The sequence below is a fragment of the Eulemur rufifrons genome, chromosome 7, assembly GCF_041146395.1.
Source record: "Eulemur rufifrons isolate Redbay chromosome 7, OSU_ERuf_1, whole genome shotgun sequence".
NCBI classification, from domain to species: domain Eukaryota; kingdom Metazoa; phylum Chordata; class Mammalia; order Primates; family Lemuridae; genus Eulemur; species Eulemur rufifrons.
Window position 1 is genome coordinate 209,390,980 of NC_090989.1, and position 26,574 is coordinate 209,417,553.

General features: G+C 42.7%; 1 protein-coding gene across 7 annotated transcripts in view; it reads right to left on the reverse strand.

The window, feature by feature from the left end:
* Positions 1 to 11,366: 11,366 nt before the first annotated feature.
* Positions 11,367 to 26,574, reverse strand: part of NTRK2 (neurotrophic receptor tyrosine kinase 2) — a 343,235-nt gene continuing 328,027 nt past the window's right edge. For all 7 annotated transcript variants that reach the window (XM_069474074.1, XM_069474072.1, XM_069474075.1 and 4 more), the window contains 2 exons: positions 18,055 to 18,213; positions 11,367 to 17,148 (listed from right to left, as the gene is read on the reverse strand). In XM_069474074.1, the coding sequence (XP_069330175.1) occupies positions 16,963 to 17,148; positions 18,055 to 18,213 (345 nt within the window). In that variant the 3' untranslated portion in view covers positions 11,367 to 16,962. The remainder of the gene's footprint in view (positions 17,149 to 18,054; positions 18,214 to 26,574) is intronic.

A 26,574-nucleotide genomic window follows, 5' to 3' on the forward strand; every position in this document is an offset into this window, starting at 1 on the left:
ACATTCCACTTGTCAATGACACATTTGCCGCAGGAGGTGGGGGGAGCCAGAGGTGGAGGTTATGGAGACAGCGGGACAACAGGTGTGGAGTTATGCTATAGCTAGGGAGTTTTTTTAGGCTAAAAAGACTAAATAAGATGGCCAATTATTGTAATCTTTTTGATTTTTCTAAAGGGCAAGAGTTCAAGACTTGGGGAAACCAAAAAAAGAAAGGAAGGAAGGTGGGGGGAGAGAGAGAGAGAAAAGGAAAGAAAGAAAAAGAAAGAGAGAGAGAGAAAGAAAGAAGGAAAGAAGGGAAATAAATAAATAAATAAATAAATGTATGTTTGCATGTCCAAATCTGGGGTGAATATGTGTAAAGGTGTAAAGGCGAGAGAGGGTGGAGTGGGGGAAGGAGGAAGACCAAGAGGGGGCTCTGTATTTTTAGGGGTGACAGAACACTTCCGGCCTGTGAAGGCTGGAGATGTTAATTATAGGACCTGTGGATGTCAGCAGAGATCTTTTAAAAGAATAACCCAAGTGCCTAAAATCCCCCCAAGAATACAGAGCCCGTTTTAGCAATGGCCGTCAAAGACAACAAAAGTGAAATGCGCAAATGCCTTCTACGCAGGGCGGTGCTGGGCAACCAGCTCGCTTGCCGCCTTCCCCCACGCTGTTGCTAGGAGACCGGAGGGCCATACTTCCATCATCTCCATACTTGCTGGGAGATTGAGTAATTGGTGTCTGCATGTGCGTGTGCTGCTTCCCAAAATATCTCTTTAAAAAGACGTGAGAGGGATGCGGAGCCAGTAGGTAGGATGATGGGGGTGGACTGTGTCCCAAGGGGGCAAGCGTTTGAGAGCCCAGGCTGAATCTGAGAAGGGGGTGGGGACCCACACGGGGATAGAGACAGAGAGCTGTTGACAGCTTTCCCGGATTCTTTTTCATCCTCCGCCTTGTGATTTGGGACTGATCTCCTAAGTGGAATCTGGAAATTGGTGGGGACAACTAAAATTTAGGTAGAAATGTAGTTTGTTTTTTCCTTCTTATTATTGAGACCCAGCAAGGCTAGCAGAAAGATTTTAATTTTATTTTGTAGATATTTAAAATGTAGATGCACACACTTTTATAGTGCTTGGTGATAGGTGTTAAATCATGTTTTGTGGGAGGAGGGTAGATGAGAAAATGGGGCATGCATGTGAACACACACAGAACACACACACACACACACACACACACACACACACAGGTGATGAAAATGTCTGCTTCAGTTTCAGGGAACCAGTGAAGTATACAGCTGGGGCCCATATCTTTAGGGTTTCTGAAAGTTAGGAAGCCTGAGGGTGAGACTTGGCCCTGCCTGTAACGGTTACATAACCTTCATGACCTGTCTATGCCTCAGTTTCCTCATGTGTAACCTGACAGTCTTGAGCTAGTACACACCCAAGTTATGCTCCAAATATCCAACTTTCCTGATATGTTGTCCCACCTTGTCCGCACAGACAAGGGGCAATGTCATATTATTTCTTTGTGGAGGTGTTCAATTCTCTCTTTTAATTAACAAGAAAAATTAAATTGCTGCATTTTATACTTTTTCAAATATCTATTCAAATACCTATTGCTGAAAGTCTTGAAGAGTAGATTAGGAAGCAGAGTAACTGAATTTTAAATTTTATTATTTTTCTTTTTGTCACACTTGTCTGATAATACTTAACATGTTCAAAAATCTGATTTGTAATAGCATCACTTTCTTCTTTTTAACCAATGGTGGAAGGAGGCAGTGTGTGCAGGATATGTTGACTTTGTATTCTGATATCGTACATGAGAACTAAGAATCTGAAGAATTTTTCTTAAAGTCGCTGGCCAGATGGTTGAATGTTCTGGAATTCTATCAAGAATTAGGAAACTTACCTGCTAGTGTCAACTCTGTCACTAACTTGTGGAACTATGACCAGATCCTTATGTGTAATAATGGAGGTGTGTCCCCTGTGTTCTAGTCCTCATAGGAAGATTAGGAAGGAAAACGCCATAATATATGTAAATTCACTTTGGAATGTAGAAAGGGTGCACAGAATGTACTGCATTCTTTTCACCGTGTGCTTGGGAAATTTATTCATTTATTCAGAAAGTATTTTTTGAGATACTGCTGCTGCCAGGCCCTCATTAGGCATTCATTCACGTGGTGCATACACATGGTCAATGCCCTTCATCATCCATCCCATGCCCCGCAGTTCTAGAGAAAATGACCTCCCATTACTACAGAAAACTGCATTCTCAACAGCTGCATCCTCTGAGTACTACACATTCTCCTAGGCTGAACCTTTGCACAGTGTGAAAAATGCTTTAGAATCACTCCCACGAGTGTCTGTCTTATTTTGTTCTTGAACACTCCCAGTGACACAAACCTCAGACACTTTACTTCCTGTGTTAATGAATGCCAATGCCTAATCATTGTACAAGCAGATGTTCCTTAGGAAAAACAAATAAAATTAAGGCTATCTTTAGGTTAACAAACACCCCCACCCCCACCCTTGGCTGAGCAAGCAGCTAAGCAATGCCTTTCACCTTTTTTTCCCTCTCACATTAGGGATGGCAAAGCTTGCTATCACATGAAACACCCAGACTTCCTCATCTTACTTGTTTTTCACAGAACCTAGGGAGATTTTTGGATGGACCTTGAATACAAGGGCTGTGAGAAGTTCTATTTGTTGTGTTGACACCATTGATAAATCGTTTTTCCTGGAGAAGAGGAGGCAGACCTCACTTTTAACCTCTCCAATCCCTTAAAAAGTAGTTTGCCCCTTGTGCCAAGAATAAGACAAAGCCTGGAGGACAGGTGAGGGAAAATGAACCGATGCCACTAAAGAAAAACCAGGGATTGTGGGCTGGGTGTTAGCATTACCAGGCAGAGCTTGGTTCCTTGCCCTTTCTTCTGGGTATTTGGCAAGCATTCCAGAGTTTTTAGAAGGGGAATGGATGTGGGAGGAAGAGCACAAGGAAGTCATAAAGGGATGCCAAGTAATAATGAATAAGAGTTATTTTGTGCACTCCCAGGAGATCTGAGCCCATCGGCAGTAGTTCCAAGGAGGCAGATGTTGGTTCAGCACCAGGAAGTCCTTGCTAAGGCAGCTTTGCAAAATGCAAAGGGACTAGGGGAAGGGGAAAAGGGGAGGTGTTCAAATAGAATTTCCTCTCACTAGGGCTGGACCCCCAGCAAGGATTGTCCTCTATCACCCTTCCAAGCCTATGGGTCTGTGATGCTGTGGGAGACCCTAGGGAGCTATTCTGATCCATATTCATCCCTCTGCCCACACCCCCACATCTCAAGCTTTATTAAACCCAGTGCCAGAAAGGCCACTACTTGTATACAAAAAAGTTCTGTACTCAAACTAGGGAAGCATTAAATAACTTTGCAAAGTGCTTTTGGAAAGTCCACTATAGAAGAGTCCCTTGGTCAAGCCGAATTGAACAAAATAGTCATCATCTTAAAGATGCCACAAAATTATTTTTATGCTTTTATATTTGGCCATAACTGCCTCATTTCCAGCCAGTGCGGAGGGAGGTGCTCTCCAAGGAATGCTTAATCTCTTAATTTTGAAGATAATGGATTCGTTTTTTAAGGGGAAACCACCATGGTAACTCAATTGTCCACTTGAAAATAAAAACTTAACTTTTTCATTCATGGTGTCCTTGCTTCTTCTGGAAGCTTGTCTGGGATCCCCAAACTGGGTCAGAAAGAAAAATGGCTTTGTTCACACTTGGGAGCACTTGAAGTTATTTATATTAAAAATTTGTTTTATGGTTTCAAAGCATGGATTATCTCATTTGAATCTGGAAAAAAAAACTGGTATTATATAGTTTGTAAGTGAGGAATCTAAGGCTTAACAGGGCTAGAATGACTTGCGTAAGGCTGCACCCCTTGTTTCTAAGCATGTTAGAGACATCAGTCTACCATAACTACCTGTCTTGTCTCTTGGCCTCACATCTCAAGCTCTTTAACATTCATCCATCCATTCACTCCTTTAAAAAATATTGAGCACCACCTGTGTGTCAGAAGCCATCCCAGACAGTGAACCAAGGACACAAAATATCTTCCTGCACAAAGCTTACATTCTAGTCTTAGGAAATTGACAATAAAAATAGATAAGAAAAAAATACAGTATCGTCATGCAAGCAAAGACAAATGCCTAGATAGTACATACAGCAGACCCGAGGGACTGACTGTGGAGCAGCATCATTAGAGGGGAGGCTCACGGCAGGATTAGTAGCTGGTATGTGTGTTCCTGGTGCCCATGAATCTCTAGGATTGCACATAGCAATTTGGTAGGACTGAATTTAGACTCTTGAAGAGGGACCCTGACCTTGGGGCAGTGGGGCTTTCGTGTTGAATGATTAAGGAAATCCAGGCCCCTGCCCTGCAGTGATCAGGGGCTGGGATTTCATAGTAATATGGCAGAACTTCAACTCCAGCTGGATCCTGCCAGCTCTGTCTTCATGGTCAGAGGCTGGGTCCAAGCCTTGCGTGTCATAGCAAGCAGCAGCAGGATGAGCTTCACCAGAATTTATGGTTGGAGAATCACCTGCTGTTTCTCTGGCATAATGGGAAGCTGGAGTTCCAGCTTTTTAGGTGATCAGGATTGATTGATTTAATGCCTTAAGCACTGGGCCATAACCGGTTTCCATGGAGCTTTGCAGCAAACTTATTTCCCGAGAGAACATGTGGTTCACTACTCAACTCCTTAGATACTGATGACCTGCTTTTCAAATCTGTCTAGTGCTCTATCCAGCATTCTTGAACTAAAGTCCTAGGCCCTTATCTGTTTGGCCCATTCTCTGCTGAGTTAAATCCTAGGTCTAGCAAAATATGTTTCTATTTGGATGGTTAGAATTCTGGGGCTGAACCGTACCATGCCCTAGAATAGTATTTCTCTACCCTACATGCACATCAGAAGCACCTAAAAACATTGCAAAAAACCTCTATCTTGGCCCACCCCAGACTAATGGAGGCCAAGAAGCTAATTCTTTCAGGGTAAAGCTTTGGCTTCTATATCTTTCAAAGTTCCCTAAGGTATTCTTATCCACAGTGAAAGCTGAGAACTGTTCTAATATTCATCTTACCAGAAAAATAAGGCTATGTGAAGAGAACCTTCACTTTGCATTAGGGAAAGAAGCTTTGAGTTTTCTAGGGAAGATGGGAGACAGAACAGGTGTGCAAAGCCTCTCATCTTGTTCTGAACACATGCACATGCTTGTTAAAAAATATAACAAAAATTTTAAAAAAAGAAAGAAAAATCTACATGTGCCAAATGAAGCTAAAACCCAAATTAAAGTCTTGGAGGTAAATCCTTGTGACCCAAAGGGATTTTAAGAGGAGACAGATAGTTTTGTGGCTGAAGTCATAATACCTAAAGGATTAGGTGTGAGGACTAGAATTCTTATATAAATCCAAGGTGCTTCATCAATGAAGAGGGCCTATAAAACCTGTGTTTACCTGCTCAGGCACTTCGGTAGAAAGTAGAATGGTCTCCCTGGCTATGGGACTATGACTTTTTTGAGAGCCCCCAGCTAAATTGAGGCTGCAATTTACAGCAGCTAATGGGAGAAGAAGGGGAGCTGGACATGGGTGTTTACAATGTGCCTTTCACAGGATACTTCTTTTACCTGGTGGAGAGCGTAAAGTCTAGTTGTCCAACCTGTGACCAAAGGGTCCTTCACACTGGAAACTTTTTTAAACTTGCAGATGACCATGAGGCTCTTGTCTGACCCATGTCCAGTTTATGTGAGTGCTGGGAGCCTGACCATGTGTTCTCCCCAGTGTCCTGGGGGAAACCTGTCCTGGAGCAGCCCCTGATTCTTCAAAAGGAGGGTGCAATGAGTCAGGAGGGCGTCCTCCATCCCTGGGTCACATGAGCAGGAATGAAGAGTCAGGCACAGAGAGAGAGAGAGAGAGAGAGAGAGAGAAAGTGGTACATAGCAACTAGCAGCATATGTAAGGGAACAGGGTGTGGCTGACTTTAAGCTCCTAGGGCAAATGCCTGAGTGGGCCATTTAAAGGAAGAGGCAGGAAAGCAGAGAGTCCAGTGTGCTGGGCCAGAGAGATGCCTCTAAGTCCTCATCTCTGGCCACTGGCCTGGGCTATTTGGGTGTGGTGCAGAACTGGAAACTGTGTCAAGGGTGACTGAGCCCCCTTCTGGCATGAGAAAGTTAAACTTGTATTCAAAATGGATGCCGAGGCAACATAAAATTATAAGAATTCGCCACAAGGTGGAATACAGTCACCCTCAAAAAATGGGAAATCCCAGGCTGCACCATACACGGGTCTGGGCCCAAATTCACACTCTTATGTACTGTGTGCTTCTGTGCGGATACAAAACAAAAATAGACTCAGAACAATTCAAAACTGCAGCTCCTTGGGAGGGGAAAATGTTAATCTATCACCTGGGACAAATCCACAATCCAGGGTATAGACAAGATTTCTGGAGAAGAAAATTCTCACTGAAGATGCACCAACAGAAAAGAAAGGACAAAACATGAAGGTGAGACTCATCAGGTTCTAAAAATTGGATAAGTCAGGACTGTATTAGTTTCCTGTGACTGCTATAACAAATGACCACAAATTGCGTGTCTTAAAACAGCAGAAATTTGAAATTGAGGTGTCGGCAGGACCACACTCTCCATGAAGGCTCCAGGGGAGAGTCCATTCCTTGCCCCTTTCAGCTTCGGTGGCTCCAGGCGCTCCTTGGCTTATGTTCACATCACTCTAATCTCTGCCTTTGTCTTTATGTCACTTCCTCCTCTGTGTATCTCAAAGGCCCCTCGGCATTTTCTTATAAGGATACGTGTGATTGAATTTAGCAACCACCTGTATGATTCAGAACAAGCCTCTTTTCTCAACATCTTTACCTTAATCCTATCTTTTCTCATATATGGCGATATTCTCTGTTTTGCCATATAAGATAATATCCCCAGGTTCCAGAGAATAGGACATGGAATACTTTTCAGGGGGTCAATCATTGAGTCTTGTACAACACCTGCCTGGTGAGAATAGAGCAACCTGATGGAGACTTTAAACTGAAATTGTTTAAAATGCTCAAAGAGATATAGATAGGAACCAAGTCCACAAGACATTATGAAAAAAACTAAGACTAAGACAGTATGAAGCAGGACTAGGCGGTTTTGAAGAAAAACCCAACAGAAATTCCAGGAATGAAAAATAGAGTAAATGAAATAAGAGGTAAGTAAACTCAATAAATTAAGCAGAAGAACAGACAGCAGCTCATGAGGGAACAAGAGATCTGAGAAGCCTTTCTGAAGAAATGTCCCTAAATGCTGCAAAGACAAATAATAACAAGAGACCATGCATGAAGGTGAGAATGAGAAGCTCCAACATATGTCTACTCCAACCTTTAGGGGAAAGAAATCGTATTTCCATGAGAAATGCATCAAAGAGAGAATGGTGAGACGAAACTGTACTAAAGAAAGACACAGGTCCCCAGATTGGAACTAAATCCCACAAAAGAAGTATTAATATAAAAAACTTATCTATACCTACACATGCTGTAATGAAACTGGATAATATGAAAGACAAAAAGAAAATCTTAAATGCTGCTAGGAAGAAATGACAAGTGATCTAAAGAGGAATGAAATCATATTGACAGAAGACTTTTCATAATCAACACAAGATGCCAAACAATGGAAATAATATTTCCAAACGCTGGAGAAGAAAAATGATTGCCAAACTAGGCTTCCATTGTAAGCGCAGGTATTCCACTGGATTGTGATGGACGGTAAATGGAGACCCTTCTCTTACTTCCTGGGTATCAGTGAACCTTGGGACCTGTGGGTTACCCTGGGAAGGGCACACTCAGTGATGCCTGAGATTGGTTTTGCTCTTGCAGAATGTGAGCCGGAGTCAGATATAGCCTGATCTAAAGGAAACGAAGCAAGTGACATTTTCCACAGTTGGGTTTGGTAGCCACAAATCCATATCTACTATAGAAGAAAAGGGGTGCCCCTGTCCTCACAGAGGCTGTTATATTGTCTGTGTGCAACTGACTTTAAAATCAGTGCATACAGCATGATGTGTGTGTGTACAAGTTAAATCTTGCCTGTACCCTAGAGGGGACCTACATAAGCAGGGCCCATGTGAGAAGTGACTGCAGTAGTTAATTGGTATTTAAAATATTGTTATCAATACCAAAGGATAAAAGGGATAAAAAGGATATTAGGGATTTGGGTTTTTTTTTTTGTTTTTTTTTTGTCTGTTTGTTTTGTTTTTTGAGGAAATGACTGGTTGTGACAATTGAGGATTAGAAGCATCATACTGCACTTCAAGCAGGCACTGGCACTCCTGCATCAAGGAGGCAGAAGAGTGTGGCAAGTCCAGCTCTTTCATGCCAGGAGTGTGGCTTTCAGTCATCAGCTCTCCCTGGGTCCTCTGTTGGCCCTCCCTGTCAACCGATCTGAACAGGTGCTGGGCTGGTCCTGGCGTTAGCACATACTTGCGTCTGCTTTTGAGTGTTATTCCATGAACAGACAGGGAAGGGAAGTTCCTGTTCTACATAGTAGGCATGTGATCTGGATAATAAATATCATTGCTTGTTTGGAGGAATTTGGTCTGCACCTTGCTTTCACTGTAAAACACTACCTGTAGATGCAGGATGGAGGATGGCACCTTTAGGCCTCATGTGGCTCTAACCATGGGAGGCTACCAGAGAACTTCACATTAGGCAAAAGGCCCACTTTGCAGAGCTATTATTGTAAGAGAGGTGTTCCTAAATCCCAGTTCTAACATCACCCCTTTTCTAGCTCCAGAAGCCCTTCTCTAGGCAGCTCCCCCTACCGGCAGGCTCTCCCTCGCCCAGACTGCTGAGTGAAGGAGGATGGTTTAGTAGCACTGGGCCCTAGGAAAGCACCAAGAAGTCCTTGCTGGCAGCTCTGGCTTGACTTTGGGCTTCAGAGTGGCCAAATTCTGACCCTATCCCTAATGACCAAAGTCCTCCTGCCTCACACCCCAGGTTCAATGTCCTAGAGCACACCTAGTCTCCTTGAACCTTGAATCTTGGCTTTAGCTGCTGCTGCTAACCTCTTTCCTGCAGAGCCAGGCCACTGAACTGCTTCATCCTGGCCTCTGCTTCCTTACGCCAGCCAGGTACCTGCATTTCCGTCGATTGCCTAGAGCTGAGCCTCCACCTTCTTCAATCTGAGAGTTGTCTGAGGATTAAATGAGTTAATATACAAAACTTCTCAGCAAATAGCAAGCATTATATTCATTGGTCAGTTTCTTTTGACTTAACTTTTTGCTAAGTTTCTTAACTTCTCGTGCCTCAGTTTTCTTATCTGTAAACTGGGGACAGTAATAGTACCTACCTCCTAAGATAGATGTAAGGGTTGGCTGAGTTAAGATACTGTAGTGGGTTGAGTAGTGGCTCCCAAAAAATATGCCCACCTCCTAATCCCCCAGAACCTGCGAGTAATACCTTATATAGCCACAGCTATGATTAAGTTAAGGATCTTGAGAGAAGTTTATCCTGGACTAGCTGGGTGAGCCCTAAATGCAATCACATGTATTCTTACGAAATAGATACCCAGGGGAGAAGACAGGTGAAGAAGAGCAGGAGGTGATGTGACTGGCGAGGCAGAGATTGGAATGATACAGCCACAAGCTAAGAAATAGGAAGGAACAGGAAGGAACGGATTCTCTCCTAGGGCCTTCAGAGGCGTGTAGCTCTGCCAGCACCTTACTTTCAGACTCTGGCTTCCAGGACTGTGAGAGATTAAACTTCTGTTATCTTAAACCACCTAATTTGCAGTGACATGTTAACAGCAGCCACCAGAAACTAATATGCATACCTAACACCCTGGTACAGAATAAACATTCATTTTGTTAGTTGATTTAATCTAGAAGTAATTATGTCTATTCTAATGAGAAGCATTTTTCTTTAAGAAATAAGGCACCCCTGCATGGAAGAGGTGTTTGGAGGGGAAGGCCAGGTGGGGTACACAGGAAAGCAGGTGAGGGCTCTGCAACACTTAAATTTAGCTTTGGAGTTTGAATTGATACCACCGTAATTGTACCAATAATAGGATGATAATAGTTCAGATTGGGTTATGGCGGGCCAAGGCATCGGTGGCTAAACTTTCCTCCTTTAATCCACAGTTTCTGGGAGTGGAATATACACTTTGATCCCACAAGGACACATAATCCTATTTGGATGTTTGGACAAATTGTTTCCCCCCTTGTACAGCTTTGAATTCCCTGCTGAATTTTAACCTGCTCATATCTTTTTTAACTCAAGGAAAATATATATGTGCCACTGAGAAGAGGTATTCAAGGGGCAAAGTTTCTGAGGAGTTCAAATTCTGGACGGTCCACTGCATAACCTGACGTTCCTGCGTCTGTGCTGCCCAGGTGCTGCTGGGCCTCTCTGAGGGTCACAGAGCGGCCAGAGCCCGGGAAATGCAACTGGAATACTGAGAAACAAGAGTGTGGTGGACCTCTCTGACGGCGAGGAAGAGACAGCTACAGGACCCCTGCCGAGCCACCCTATTTTGTCCTCCCTCAACCACTGTGATTTCAGAAACACGGTGCACAGAGAGGCTGAGAGAGTGGCACTTTTAATTCAGTTACTTCTGCTCTCAGGTCATTCAGATCCTCAGAGCTGCCCAACCACAATAGGATGCCACAATACCCATTTCTCTTGGGAGGTTTCTTCAGTCTGATCTTCTAGAAACCATGAGGATGCCATCTTTTCACTCTGTGTTGTCCAACATGGTAGCCATTCATCACATGTGGCTATTTAAATGTGACTTATTAAATAAAATTTCAAATTCTGTTCTTCAGTCACACTGGCCACATTTCAAGTGTCCACTAGCCACGTGGGGTAGAGGCGCTCACGTTGGTGAGAGCAGATTGAGCATTTATATCACTGCAGAAAGTAAAGCAATGGGCAGTGATGTTCTAGTTATCTAAGATGTAAGTTGGAAGTATCAGACTGATGGAGCAATCAGCCAGGAAAAAGTACCTAAGGCCACTTACTCTCACTAACTTCCACTAGTGAACACTGCAGGCATCTTCAGTGACCATATCTAGAAATATATGCATTAGAGCTGAGTACGGTGGCATACACCTGTAGTCCCAGCTACTCAGGAGTCTGAGGCTGGAGGATTGCTTTGGCCCAGGAGTTTGAGGCTGTATCGTGCTATTTGCACCTGTGAATGCCACTGCGCTCCAGCCTGGGCAACACAGAGAGACTCTGTCTCTAGAAAACACACAACAAACAAAAAACCATAATACTACATTCATACAGAAAAAAGAGCACACCATGCTTTGTGGAAATTCTATACATTTTTTTAAGAAGTAATCATCATGCCACTTTTAGTCTCTCTTTTGGAGGATGTTATTTATTGTAAGACATCATTTTTATTAAATACACTGTAGTACAAGAGACTTTCCATGTCAGGTTGAGAGAAGCTGGTCACATGATTTACAAACAAAACTTTTTTTTTTTTTTTTTTGAAACACTGTATTCAGGTGTCACTTTGAAATCAGCCAAGATGCAGTGGGTCTTAGTAAAGCAAGGGACCTCAAAACAGATTGCAAAACAAGAACCAGTAAGTATTGGCACAGAGACGTCACATTAAAAAGAAAAGAAACCAGATGAAAAGATAGAGAGTTCCAAATACCAGGTCACTATTAAAGGGGAAATATATCTGCAGAGAGATATTGAAAGTGTGTGTATATGGCCCGGATATATACAAACATCTCTCCAGATACAGCAGCAAATGCAGAGTGTCCACATCTCCAGGCAGATTTGTAAGTCATAGGTAATGATCAAGGAACACAGGGAGCAATAGTTCACCATAATTTGGTCATTTGTCGAGGGATTACATATTTTAAAATCCACATTTAATTCAAAGACCTTGTATTTAAAACATTTCCAGCTGTTTTATACATTTTTAAGCGATAGTAAGATATACAAGCTGCAAGATGTAGGCCTTTACATTACATTTCATTTTCTCCAATTTTTTTTTCCTATTCAAACACATGGCTACTAGCAGCTTTATGTTATGCTTGCTCCAGTACATTGAACATTCAGCCAACCTTCACTCAGGATCATTTTCATTAATGCATGGACCAAAGAAAGAAAATAAACATGGACCTGGCCTTGAACGCACAGACTGAAAAATGACATCCCCATCTTTTCCCATTTCATCTCCTGAGACATATGTTAAGATGGCAAAATAGTTGCTTGGTGGTGGTTGTGAAATTCACAGTGTTTTGCCTGCAACACATATACATACATATATATATTTTTTGCTTTGCTTTGTGTTTGTGATGAATGGAGCAAAAATAGATAAATAAATAAATAAATACATAATTCAATAAATAAAGGTTAAGGGAAAAGAAGGGGGAGAAATGCAAAAACTAAGGATATTCCAGAACCTTTCACTTGAGCAGCAGTGATTCATTCCAGCCCTGACAACAAGAAGATACCCCTTCCTGCACTGTCATTTTAAACTATAAATCTCTCCCACTCCTAATTCTTTAGAATAATATTTGAAATTCATGTGCAAGCTATCACAATATCAGAGTGTCCACATTCCAATTAAGCATTGTAAAGAATCGGCTTTAACAACTAACTAACTTAGACATTTGGGGAGTTGGGTCACTGGCCATTCCTCTCACGGGATTTTCTGTAACAGTGATATATGGCCAAACCAAAGGTCAACATTGAAAAAAAAGTCCTCAAACAGGAGAGGGGAAAAAAAAAAAAAAACTAAGGGAGCAACAGAATTGAAGGTATCTGTGTATACCTTCATATACACAGTCATTGATTTGATTAGATATAATTTAACATTACTGGTGAAATAGCCTGTCCAATCTGCAAACAGGAAGGTAAAATAAAGATAAAAAGTCCATTCTTGACCAGGAAATCCTGTTGTCACTATGCTTTGCAAAGGACAGCATTCTTCACTCTTGGTTGGTACATTCTTACTCGGATGTGGGAATCCCTAAGACTAGCCCATCTTGCTGTGGGGTCTTGGACTTCTCACCATTGGCCTTTGAGACACTGGGCTCCCAACATTGCAGTTTACACCTGGAGTGTTTAGACTCTGAACACAAGTGTGAAGGGATCACAGTGGGACGAGGACCAGGTGAGCATAACACAAATGCGCAGAAAGACAAAACAAAAAATCCATTTTCCTTTCCTGGACCTTTATATAAAGTGATCTAATTCGGTCCTCATTTTCCTTTGCAAGGAACCAGAGAAAGGATTCAGTGTGGTGGGATGGCTTTTATTCAGTTGTTTTGGGAAGTGCATTATCTTAAATATGCCTTCCACCCATGCAGTACTGCACAGAGTTGAAAAGTGTGATGTCGTCCTACCCACATGGAGAATGGGAGCACTAACAGCAACATGACATTACAAAGTTTTGGTTATTTAGCAGATTTTAAGCAAATTATTCATACTGCACCCTACTTATAATTATCTCTATTATTGTGTGTCTATAAATTTATACATAAACACACAAACACACTATGTTATGTGCATTTGTATATGTATAAATCAAGTATTTATAACACATATATAAATACATGAAAATATCACAGGTAGCACTGATGTGAACACATGTATAATATGAATTCTGATATAATCTTTTATAGCATAGTTCAAAGAGTTTTCTAAATAAGCCTGATTATGACATTGGTTCAGTGTACAAGGATTCAGCTGAAGCTAAGAGCATGATTATATATCACGATATCTCAGCTGCTTGTCATCTCATGTATTTCCTTTTGTTCTTCTAACTTCACACCCTGCTCCATGAATTTGTTAGCATGCTTTCTTTCCTGAATGCTCATTTGAATATTAGAGTTTCTAGTGGACAGAATCATGAAGTTCAGAGTCAGAGTACTTGGATTAAGTCCCAGTGGTACCAGAAGCTAAGCTGGAGACTTCTAGCATGCATCTGAGCTTCTTTGAGTCTCAATTTCCTCACCTATAAAAAAATAGGAATAATTTGCTAACACGTGTGAAAAGTGTTTGGAAAACTATTAAAAAATTTGTAAATGGAAACGATTATCAGGCTGGGTCTGGGCTAGAGAATCACGTTTATCACTGCTACTGCTGTAGTTCTCAGCGTCTTTGATGGCAGGCTATATTTGGTGACCATTACAATTTAGAATGAGGATGCTACTTTTCTAAAAATTAGACCATGAGAAAAGGGGTGTTGGAGGAACAGTGAAAAGTATTTTAAGATATTCTGTGGCTCATTCAGCTACGTTAAAGCAATCGATATTCTTTCAATGCAAGACGTCTCTGAAGTCAGCACATACTCTTGAGACAACAGAGGAAATAATAATAATCAGTAATATAAATAACTATAAAACTTTGCACTTGCATAGAACCGTCCAAGACCTTGAGGGACTTGTAGGAAGGTGTAAGGAGAATTTTTTTTTTTTTTTTTGCTTTCAGAGGAAAACATACAACTGGAATGGGATGCTCCCATCTTCTCATCTGCCTGAAACTGCACAGCCCTCCTTGAATTTGATCTCTTGAAGTAGTACCTCCTTTGCGCTCTTAAAATAAAATAACTTGCAGCTTCTTTCCCCAGAGCAGCTGGCCGGACATGCACAGGTAGCAAACCTGGGTCGGTTTTCAGGTCATCGCTGATGGAATCTAGAAAAGTGATTGTACAAATCTGCCCCTTCCTTCCTGCTTCACAGAGCTCCACAGTGTTTTAACAGTACCGTGGGTCCTTAATAGGATATACACGTGCACGTATATATCATTGAGATATGGCTTTCGTTAGATTATTATGTGTATTCCGGAGGGTTTTTTTCACTACCATAAAGAACAAACAATTCAAACCCCATCTCTCCTAGGCCAGCACAGAACTTGAAGGGACTGCAAGATTCATGTTGTCCAACCTCCTCGTTTGACCAGAGATACTACTGGATTTCCTTTTGTTCTCTGTTAATTTACACTTTTGAATTTTTGAAAACTGGCTTTCAAAGCCTATAATGGAAAACAAGGTGTTCCAGTAATTAACAGGCATAAGCAAAACCTAAAACAGAGCTATTGCACCTTCAGAAACAAATATGAAATAACATGACCTAAGAAGAATTAAAATCACTCCCTTTCGATCTGGCTCATGTTATAAAGATGTCAAGTTTAGCAAAATTCCCCTCACAGAGGGTAGCAAGCTTTCTTGAGGAACAGAAATATTTTTCTTCCTTGGTATATCTGACCATCCAAATAAGTGTAAATTTCTATTTGAATTTACGCCCTCTTTTTGCAAAACCAATGACTATGCCCAGAAGCACACCTCCAGTGCTCAGTCTGGGCCCAGCCTCCCATTGGCATGCCGTGCTAAAATTTTATTTTGACTTTTTTAATGGAGTGAAGAAAACAAAACAGTGTACTGACAGTGGGGTACACTTGGAATGAAACCACTCTCCCAACCAGAGCCCAGAGCAAGGGACTTGACCTGTGTACACTGAACATTAACGCATGTGATGTCCTCAGGGTGAGGTTTCCTCTCCCTCAGGGATTGATTCTGCCCTCCCCACAGTCCTGTGGGTTCCACGTGGATGAGGGTATCCACATTTCAGGGTCCATATTCATTAAAACCCATCACCACCATACAAGGCAGAGACGATTATCCTCAGCTAATCAACTCCATTAGCTTCCCCTAATTGCATAAGTCATACCTTTCACGGATCTGCTTTACCTATCAGGGGCACGGTGTCTGGAGTGGTAGTTTCTGCACACAAGGCATTAATCCACGAAGACCATGCACAATTTTGCTTGCACAGTTAAAAGGACGGTGGGAGTAGAAGTTAGGGGTCGGAGGGAAGTGCTATCTGAAAAGTTCAATATAAGAGAAACTCGCCTCCGAATTTATAGCTTGTCCTATCTTTTCCAAGTCCTTGGCTTTCCCACCTGAGCCTGAAATGATCTCTGGACACAAATCCACCTTGACTGAACTTGACAAAGGATCAGTGGATAACACTTGAAAAACAAACCAGTGCTATCGTTGCGACCTACAAAGACAAGACTGTGTCTAGGCATATGATGCACCATCTTGTGTCTCACGGAAGCCATCCTTTCTCTCTACTGCACGCTAGTGTTTCTGGTGATAGGCAAAGAATAGTCCATGGCACAGAGTTCAACAGTCTTTTTACTCCTCAGAAAGGTCCTCAGGGGAAGGTGCCGAATACATTCCTCCCAGCTAACGGTTGCTGGGCTGTTCCCAAGTAGGGACTAATGCCAGCTGATCCCAATGGTTGTCTTTGTTCCTCCCATACAGCGGTTTAGAATAAATCTTCTTTCTCTCTGGTTTGAATCTCCCACATATAAAGGCTTCTCAGATTGAACACAAGTTTTCCTTTTCACACACGGGCTTAAGCCATCCAAAAACAATAAGAACAGTAATAATAATAAATAAATAGAAGTGAATCCATAGAAACTCTCGATGTCTGTACAGCAGAAGTGACAAAGTTTAAGTCAAATATTTGTTTTCCCTTTTTTTCATCCACATCAAAGGCAGGAATACAACAAGGCATTGTTAGTTGTGGTGGGCAAACTGAAGTGTCTGCTGATATAACAAATTAGGTTTGTTAAGGCCTTTGTCTATGCAGAGTTAATAGTAATGCAGAAGCCAGATTGATCGAAAAGAAAGGGTACGAACTGTGAAGCAGGGAAGACTGAGAAAAGAAAAAAGGAAAGAAAAAGAAAAGAAAGGAACAAATCAAGGGAGATGGAAAGAGAGAAAGAGATAATGCCAAAAAGAAGTCAATACTGCGTCTACGGATGGAGAAGTACACACTGCTTCGCTCTGAGAGCTTCTCGCTGTCTCTGCTGTTGACACTGTTAGAGTGAAGGAGAGCAGCTCGGGGCTTCCAGCGGCAGTTGAAAGATGTTCATCCTCGGCCTGTCTGAGGAGTGCGTCGGGAAGGATCGGTCTGGGGGAAGTGCCCTAGCCTAGAATATCCAGGTACACCGGAGAAGCCTTGGCCAAGTTCTGAAGGAGGGTGTGGATGCCCTTGATGTTCTTCCTCATGTGGGGCTCCCGCTGCCAGCACCCCAGCATCAGCTCGTACACCTCCTGGGGGCACGTGCGGGGTCGCTGCAGGACTCGGCCCTGAGTGATGCATTCTATCACCTGCACGGGGAGATCAAAGATAGGATGAGACGGGAGGAAAAGCAATGCCAAGCAAAGAAATGTCAGAGCAAAGAAGGGCAGAAGAGAGGGCTTTTCGCTGTTTACTTTTCTCAGAAGTAAGTGAGCAATCATTACATCATTTAACCTTGGTTGCTTTATATCAACGTGAATTCGACTGGATTATCTCCACTTTTTCAAGCCACTCTCATGTCACAAAACTGGAGGAGAAATAATTTATGTGGAATGCTCTCAAACCTCACACTGGAACTCGCGTGGGCTTTAGATTTTACTGAGATGGAACCCGTTCCCCTTTTGTGTCAAGGCACTGACTCACAGGGCACCCCTCAGGCTACAGACACGAGCAGTCGTACTGGATGATGGAATTGGAGTAGAAAGACAGACTTGGACCTGACTAGATGTGGGGTGCTTGACCAAGAAGCTGTGCCTCCAATATAGACACATTTGCAAAAAGGTTAGAATAGGAAAACAAAATGCTTGAATTTTTCACTGAAAGTTAATGATCTAGTGAAATGTGCAAAAGGGGAAGAAGCTTGAAACGTCACTGAAACAATACCAAACACCTGGCTGGACTGTAGGGTGCTGGGATGCTACATCTGCTGTTAATTTATCACCTGAGCAGCGTGAGGTGACTCTTCAGGGTCCTCACCAGAGGAGCGAGGCTGAATCAGCAAGCACTGTGCCTTTCTTCCCCTAAAACCCTTAAATTCATGAGTGACTATACTTTGCCCACGAAATTTAGATACATAGCAGGGTATTTGGGAAGTGCTTCCCCCAACAAAGCCACATAGGGTCATGTCCTGACTTCCAGCCCTAAAGGAAACCCCAGCAGAAGCTGCCCCTGGAGTCTCAGCCAGGGCTGGGGTCTCGGCCGGGCCCGCTGCACACCTCGTTGTTGGACAGCTGGTACCAAGGCTGTTTGCCGTAGGTGAAGATCTCCCACAACACGACCCCCAGGCTCCAGACGTCACTCTCTGTGGTGAACTTCCTATACATGATGCTCTCCGGAGGCATCCATCGGATGGGCAGCATCGTGTGGCCACCAACCTGCCGGGAGAGGGATCAATAAGGAGGCGTCAGTCACCCCAGAGCCAGGTGTGGAAGGTACGGCGGTGGGGGATGTTGTATTTCGGTCTTTATTTGTACTTATTAATTTTAATTATTTATAATCACATAAGGAATATGTGATTTCTTCCTAGTCCCAAGCAACAGAGACAGAGGGCAAAGAATGATCAAAATAATTTTTTCATATTATTGGTGATTCTCTTTGTTTCAAAACCAGATAGGAGCAGAGATGATGATTAGATGGATATTCATCTTGTACACACAAATACACACACACACACACACACACACACACACGCACACACACGTACTTCCTGGTAGGAGGATGACTCCATCTTGTAAATAACAGGATAACTTTGACCAGGGTGATAGGTAAGGGCTCTGCCTCCAAAATGACCTGCCAGTGACTCTACTTCCTTGACAAAGTCAGAGCCTCTTTCTGCTTTCAGGTGTTAGGTGTGCACAGGGCTGATTCAGACCCCCTCACCACAACCCAGCAGTGGGCTGAGCAGAAGTTTCTATTCCCATTTTACAGATAAGGTAACTGAGGTTCAGGTTGCTTATGGACACAAAGAACTCAGGGTTTTGGACTCCAAGCTCAAGACTTTCATCTACTACAGACCACTGCTACTTATATTATTTACAACAATAAACAAATACATTTTTTAAATGCCCGTTTTAGTGAAAATACTGAGGCTGAGGCACCAGACGGTAATCGCATTAGCACAGGCAAAGTAAACTTGTTTCTGACTTCTTACTTCATGGAGGAAAGTTAGGAATTTCATTTTCAGGCTTGTGGCACATCAGGGCTGTCTGATTTTAAAGCCATGAACAGATTTCCGCACAGTTGTCCCATGGCTGGCAGGTCCTATTTTTTATCCTGTAATCCCCAGGCACTACCAGGCTACAGGACATGCCTGACACCTGGCAGCAGGTGGGCTTATGCTACAGCAGGAGCTAGACCTCAAAGACAACTCTCAGCCTCTGTGTTTTTGGAGTAATGCCCCAGAGAGTCTATGCTCCATTCTAATTATCAAAGTCCATTTATGATTCACTGAAGGAAGGAAATAACAGTGCTTGAAAATGTGCCTCCACCCCATAGTCCAAGGAGCTAAAGTGTCGGAGACGTTTAATGTGCCTGGTAATTTCCAGTGATGCGCTTAGCACCAAAGAAAGAGCAAGAGGGTTGTGGAAGGGGGAGGGTTTTTACTTTTCCATTCATCTCTGTATGATGAGTCCAAATATGACGAGTAGGGACATAATTTGCTGGCTTAGGTTTAAGGTGCCCCCATTTTTGACTATTCAGTATTTAATAACCCAAAAGCTCATAAAGACTAAGTTGGCCTCCATAGAGTTAGATTTCCTCACTCCTTCTCTCTCAGCAGTGACAGGTCATCTCTCATGGACCCGCCTGATGTGTCTGAAGGTGGTGGCAGCAGTCACCCTCTGAGTTGATACTCAAACCACAGCCAGCGTGGCACGGGCACCGGCCAACCAGAAAGGACGTGGGTGATAAATCTGCACAACCATCTCTGCACATTTATGGCCTGGTGAATACCCTCCCTGTTACAGCCCTGTGACTCTCGTGCGCCCAGGACTCTGGGAAAGGGAATCTGCTACTATACATGGAGGACCCAGTTTCCAGATGCTCAAAGGGACTCACAGTACAGAGGTGGACCTCACCAGGTCCAGGGCCACACGATGGCACCAAGGAGAGGACTGCTTTGTGGCCTTGCAGGGGCTACCGCCCTGCAGAGCTGGGCACACCTCCCGTCTGTCTACGTGCCAGGAAAAGGCTGGGCACATTGCCACACACATTTACAAAGATTACTAATCCCTGGAATAACTTGGTCCCTGAGTTTTTAGAGTAATGCCCCAGAGTTTCTGTACAATTCTAATTCTCAGAATCCATTTATGATTTATTAAAGGAAGGAAATAACAGTGGCTGAAAAATGTGCCTCCACCCCATAGCCCAAGAAGCTAAAGTGTCATTCTCCTTGCCATTCTCTGAAACCACACTTGGTAACGCTCCAGATAGTTTACAAGACATCTATACACAGTCCCATTTAATTTCATGAACACACCACAAAGGACCCAGGATTCATGGTGGCATCTCTGATCTGCAGATGACAAAATTGCTCTCAGCAGTTATAGGATCTTGCCTGAGGTGACACTTCAGCACCTGGTACAAATAGGACTAAGGTCCAGCACACTGACTGCCACACCAGAAAAAAAATTTTTTCCTTGGGGCCATGGTGTTTTATTATGAAAATATTATAAAAACTTTGAAAACAAAACAATCCTTTCTAATCTAATGAAAAATGTGTTATTGTTTTCTGTGTGTGAGTTATATGCAATTAAATTGTCAATATTAATTGTAACAATAAAAATATCAACAAGTAAGATTTTCATGAACCAACTGCAGGGTTTTGCACAGGGGGCCACCCATCATACAACATGTATGCTACCGCGTGGCAGTGTGAGTTCCCTGCGCACCACGCAGCTCCCAAGGTGAAGAGACGTGTGAGTTACATATGCTTCACGAGGCCCCGGGCTCAAAACTACCATGAGTTAAATATAACTCACATGGCAGTTAACGTGCTAGACTTTCTAACAGACCATTTTCATCCACATAGCAAGCATTTACTGGGGACCTCCTGAGGTACAAAACAGCATTGCTCTAACTATCATGCAAAAATTAGGATGGGGTGGTATCAAAGAAAAAAACAATCTCTTCCTCTAGGGACCTTATTCTTACATTGCCCATTTTAACCTTTTCCCCACCTTATAAACAAGAGTGAATATCATCATTGTGTAGCACACCATACTGTAGGGGTGCAACTAGCTCAGTTGTCCATTTTGTTGTTGCTGCTTTTTCTCATTAGACAAAACACAGCCCCAGTGGCCAAAGTGACTGAAAGAAGTGGGGGGTCACAATGAAGACTGGGACTTTGTCTTCTTGCTGTGCTGTCAGAGCTGTGTTATTTAAACATCCGTGCAAGGGAAGTATCTTGGACAACCAGTGCAAGTGTCTGCTAATCTTTCTGAAAGAATATAGGGCTTAAGAGAGGCATTTTTCTTTGGAAGGAATGGATAAATTCTTGCAAAGAGCCTTTCTGCAAGAGCTATTTATAAGTGTGACACCTTGAATTTTACAGAAATTCTAGAAAATAAAAGGCCCAAAAGGGTAGGCAACTACATGGTTGGCAGGGTTTCAGTGCAGACTTATATGGAGTTAGAGGGCCAGGTTCTTAGTAAAAAAGACATAATTATTTCTTTTATGGAAATATTGAAATTAGAATCCAGATTTATGATAAAGGTATAGTTGATGTGTGGGGGTAACAGAAGACATTGGTCTGGGGGGGGGTAACGAGAGGGCTGGGACTCAACACGGTGTTCTTTTGAACATCAGTCCCTCAAAATGTTAAAAGCTAGCTCCCTCTAAAAGTTCCTAGGTCAATTGTGTCCAATACACTATAACCTGTAACCCTCATCACTTCGAGGAGATTCATAATGCCCTGAGCTTCATTAAAGTATCTGGAGAGTTTGGTAGGAAAGAAAAGATTTAACTTTAACATGGTAAATTAAACTAAATTGAACGTGTGTTTGTGGGAGAGAGAGAACCACCTGTATATGTCTCCTAGAACCAGACAGCTAAAAACCACACTTTGGGATGTGCTAATGTAGCAAGAGACCAAGCTTTCCATATCTACCTGGGCATTTGCAGCTGCAATGCAGTGGGCGAGACCCAATTCATGATGTTAGATGCTTTGGGGTCCACAGTGGACTTACTTGGCTGTTTCTGGGTTGAGTTACCTCGACTAGTTGCCAAACCTCTCTGTGCCCAAGTTTCTCCAACTATAGCAGGTAGGAAACAATATATGCCTCCCAAGATTGCCATGAGCAAATATTCAAGCAGACATTTGTGAAAGTGCTTTATAAATTGTAATGTGCTAAACGTTTTCAAGGTGTTGCTTCCTTCTCTGGGACCTTCACAATCTTACTTCCTCCATGGGAAGTGGCCATCCTGGGGACGCTAAGAAGAATCAACACAAGTGACTCTCCTATACTTCTCACTTGGCCACGACCAAGTGGCTTCTCTGACACCCGTGTCACTGTACCAAGTTCTCTGTTCTGTATGGCTAATGGCCAAGAAAAAGCCCGCGTTTCCTTTAAAGGAGAGGGAAAATAAAGATTCACATTTTGATTTACATGTTTTCTCATCTGATCATTTATTTTCTGCTTACAGTCTCTTTGGGACAGATTTTGTTCCCTTTAATTCTTTCAAGAATGCCTTCTGGGATTTCACACGTGCGTTATAAATAATGCTTTCCTTGTTCTGGTGTCAAACGAGTGAGTGGTGGGACAATCTAATAAAAGTTCAGACAGGGTTCACAAGTTTTTCAAATCTGTTTAGAACATTTCTGAACATTTCTTTTACAGTCCTTTCTCAGGATTTTGGAGCATGTCACAAAAGTAGACCAAAGAAAAAGAGAGAGAGAGTCACTGTTGTTACAAATTACTGTCACATTCTAGTCACAGCCACTCGATGGTTCTGGGCCACACAAAACCACACAGTGTGCGGCAACAAACACAATGAGACATTTGTTTTGTATTGTGCTACTTGGCAGCTTGCCCTCACGCCCTTGCTTAAATGTTTGTGGGATGGAATGTGATCCCAAGCATGACACAGGGAGCCAGAGGCAGATTCTCGCTCTTGGTGGCCCAATGTGCCGTGGTGCCTCAGAGGCTCTCCAGCGACCAAGATGGGTCAGGACCCGCGGACTTCACGAAACTCACCAGATTGAACTGATGAAGATGGGAATCCCAGTTAGCTAGAGAGTTGGCTTGGACTCGCTATTTTATTCTCCTCAACCCAAGAGGCTGGGATTTCTAGTTCCTGCTATGCTATTTATTAACCAGCTTGAGCAAGTTCCCTTAGGTATGGCTTATCTCTCTATTAGTAAAATGTGAAAGGTTAGGGCTGCTTCTGTTTTTTTCTAGCATAAAACACTGTGGCTCTGTAATCACCCACCGCCACTGTGCCACCATAACTATCCGTCAACACACAGTACCTCACTGTGTACAAAGAATTTCCACTCACTTATCTCACTTGAACATAACAGTTACCCTTTGGAGTAGACATTGGCTTGCCTAGATATTACAAATAATGCCCCTAAAATTCAGACAGTTCAAGTAGCTTACCTAAAGCCACATACAAAACCTCTCCCCATGGGACATCTTGTATACATTCCAATGGGTTGCTCTACATTTCTGGCTTCTCCAGTTTCCAACACATGCTCTCTGTTCAGCCAGCAGGCTTAGTGTGGCACCTCGCCCTGGGAGAACTTACTCAGGGCTCTTGGAAAGTTTGATCTCCCTCCCTTTCCCCCTGCTTCCTAAAGGTCTCCTAAAGGAAAGCTAAAGATCCACCTCTTCAGGGAGCTCCCCCGCCCTGCTACAGCTCAGGGGCCATCGAGTGCTCTCAGTGTAGCTCTGGAAACACAGCATTCCCTTCCCTCGCTAATGGAGCATAGTGACGCAAGAGGAACGGCCACTGAGCAGCTGTGTCTGCTAGGGGACGAGGGTGTCGGGTAGTAAGCATAGCATGTCCTCAGGTGGGTTTCCTGGCAGTGCTGCTATTTGAGGGAGAGTTCTCAACGTGTTCTTTCAAAGAGATCAGTCTTCACTACCTTTCTGTCTGTCTGCCAATTATTTCTCTAAACTTTTGATAGAACCAAGCCTTAGATTAGATAGATGGAAACAATCTCACCTGTTTGATGCTACAAATAAGAACCATTTAATGAAATTCATAACTTTTCAAAATGCAGCCAAATTTACTGGGGTTCACATGGAGTCTAAGGGCTCTCTAATAAAAAAGCCCACTCCTTGGTTTGCTGTCTGTTCGGCAGACAGCGGGTGTGCCTGGGGTGCAGACCCGGGACTGTTCAGTCTGAGAATGAAGTCATAATGCGCAACATGAAGGAGTATTTTTCTAAAGATGGATACTAGGCTCTCATCTCTTCTGAGGCTGGAGAAAATGGAGAGAGACTAAACAAGAAAGTTAAATCATGAAAAAAAATAAAAGGACTGGATGACCATCAGGGCTGCTAATCACTGCAACCTAGTTAAACCAGCAAAGCTAATCAGAACAATGTCTGAGGTCAGAGGTCAAAAAGAAATTCCATAGTGCCTAAAATACATCAAGTTGAGAAAAATAATGGGTTCTGTTTTAAAAACATATCAAGAAAATAACTGTTCTTTTAGCTCTTAATGTTTATTTCTAGGGCACCTCATAATTTTGATAGTGACATGTATAGAATAATCTGGTTAAAAACAAAAATAACAACTGTGTTCTGGTTAAAATACCTGGGTCTAATCATCCTTTAAATCTACCTGTTTGAAAAGTATTTCAGGACAATAAATCCCGCAGAAAATACTAAAAAGCCCTTGGTGAAAATGACTTGCATTAGAAATCAACGATTTTATTATTTTTAAATCAAAGTAGACACATCTAATCAGTTCAACTACAAAAATTTATTTCTTACCCAAGAAATTCAAAGTACACACTCTGGTCATTAGGTTGTAAATTGTGAAAATTTCAATTGTTTGTGGCAAACCAAACAATTTCTCTTTCTACATTGGAAAACTGCGATTTAGGGAAATTAGGGAACTTGCTGAGCAAGTTAAATGTGAATTGTTGACCAAACACTACTGAAGACAGTTCTCTACGCCATCACTATTCATGACTAGAGTCTCGTTTCTTTCTCATGTTTGGTTGTTATTATTTGTTTGCTTGTTTTTCAAATGCACAAAGTATCCTTATCCGTGGTACAAGTCAATGAGGAGTGCATAGTTCCTCCTCCAGGGTACCGGGAGATGAGAGAGGAGGTGATGAGCCCAGCTCTCCCCTTTCTGTTGGGCTTCTTGTAAAATGCACCCATCATCCCCTTGTGCCCTTGTCACCTTCTCTTCCCCTACTGTGTCTATTCTTCTCAATATTGCTCGCTCTGTCCGTTCCTATGTCCCTCTTTCTTCAAATCTCTGCTCAAATATCATCTGTCCAGTCCCAGTTCAGACACCAATGTTGCATTTAGTTTTGCCCAGTTCACCTCTTATTTCCCCAAATGATCATGCTTACCTGCACAGCTTCCTCTCCCTCCCTCCGGAGTCTCCCTTCTGTGTTTATGAGAGGCACACGGGTGGGCAGGAGTTTTCCCACAGACCCAAAACAAATGCCTAGCTGGCTCTGAAACTGCTAGTGATTTAGAGGCAAGTAATGCTAATCTGGGACCTTCTAAACTCAACTAGCAAAGACCAATGATGCCTGGGAGGCCACTTTCGGCTTGTGGTATTTACTTAGTGAATGACGGATAACTTGTTTGGAAGCCAAACATTTTACTCCCTTAGAAACATGCAGGCCAAAGGGCAGGCCCCATTAAGAGATGATTAGTTGTCAGAGGCTTTTGCCTGCATTAAATATTGAAGGGGCTCCTAGACCTCCTCATCACACCCTACGCTCCATCGCTTTGTTTCAGCAGTTTCTCCTGACCTGTTCCTTAAAAATTCATGAAAGCCGTAAACTTTAAGGAATAGCTGGACCTTATTTACTTATTTATTATGTGTTGCATTTGTAATAGGAGGCTAAAAACAAGAGAGAAAAATAATGTCCACAAAACCTCCGCCTTTGGGAAGACCCTGGAGCCATCGTGGTCAGACTGTGGGTACTCTGTGACCACATCCAGGAAGATGAGAATTCTCCAATTATAATGAGTGATAGGTTTCATCTGGGCACGTGGCTACAGAACCACAGGGAGACTTCATGAGAAGCAGCTCAGCCCTTTCTGCCTCGCCTCTGACTCCCGAATGATGCAGCTGGGGGTGGTGGGTCAGGAGGAGAGATGCCAGCCTTGGTACCCTCTTGCCTACACTGGGGATTCATTATCACTACCCCTGAAATTGCTGTTCTTTGCAGCCTAGAACATCTTTCATTGTCTTCTACCATTTACCGTAACAATCTGATCGTAGTAGTAAGGGTAATGACTTGGTAACTTTAAGGCGAGGTATTTTTGTACTGGTCAAAGACAGGGTGTGCTGGGCCTTATTACTAACAGTATTTTTGCAAATACTTTTTTCGTCATTAAATTTCCGTTGTGCTAGAACATGGCAAATTATCCTCTGTTTTGAAGGGAGAGGTCACAGAGCTGTCACGACTCTCTCCTGTCGTTTGGATTCTAGGTGAGCAGAGAAGGCAAATTCAATAGAAGATGTCCATTGAAGTTTGATTTTATTTTTATTCTACTGAAAAATTAATAAAAAATATAAATAACAATAATAATACCT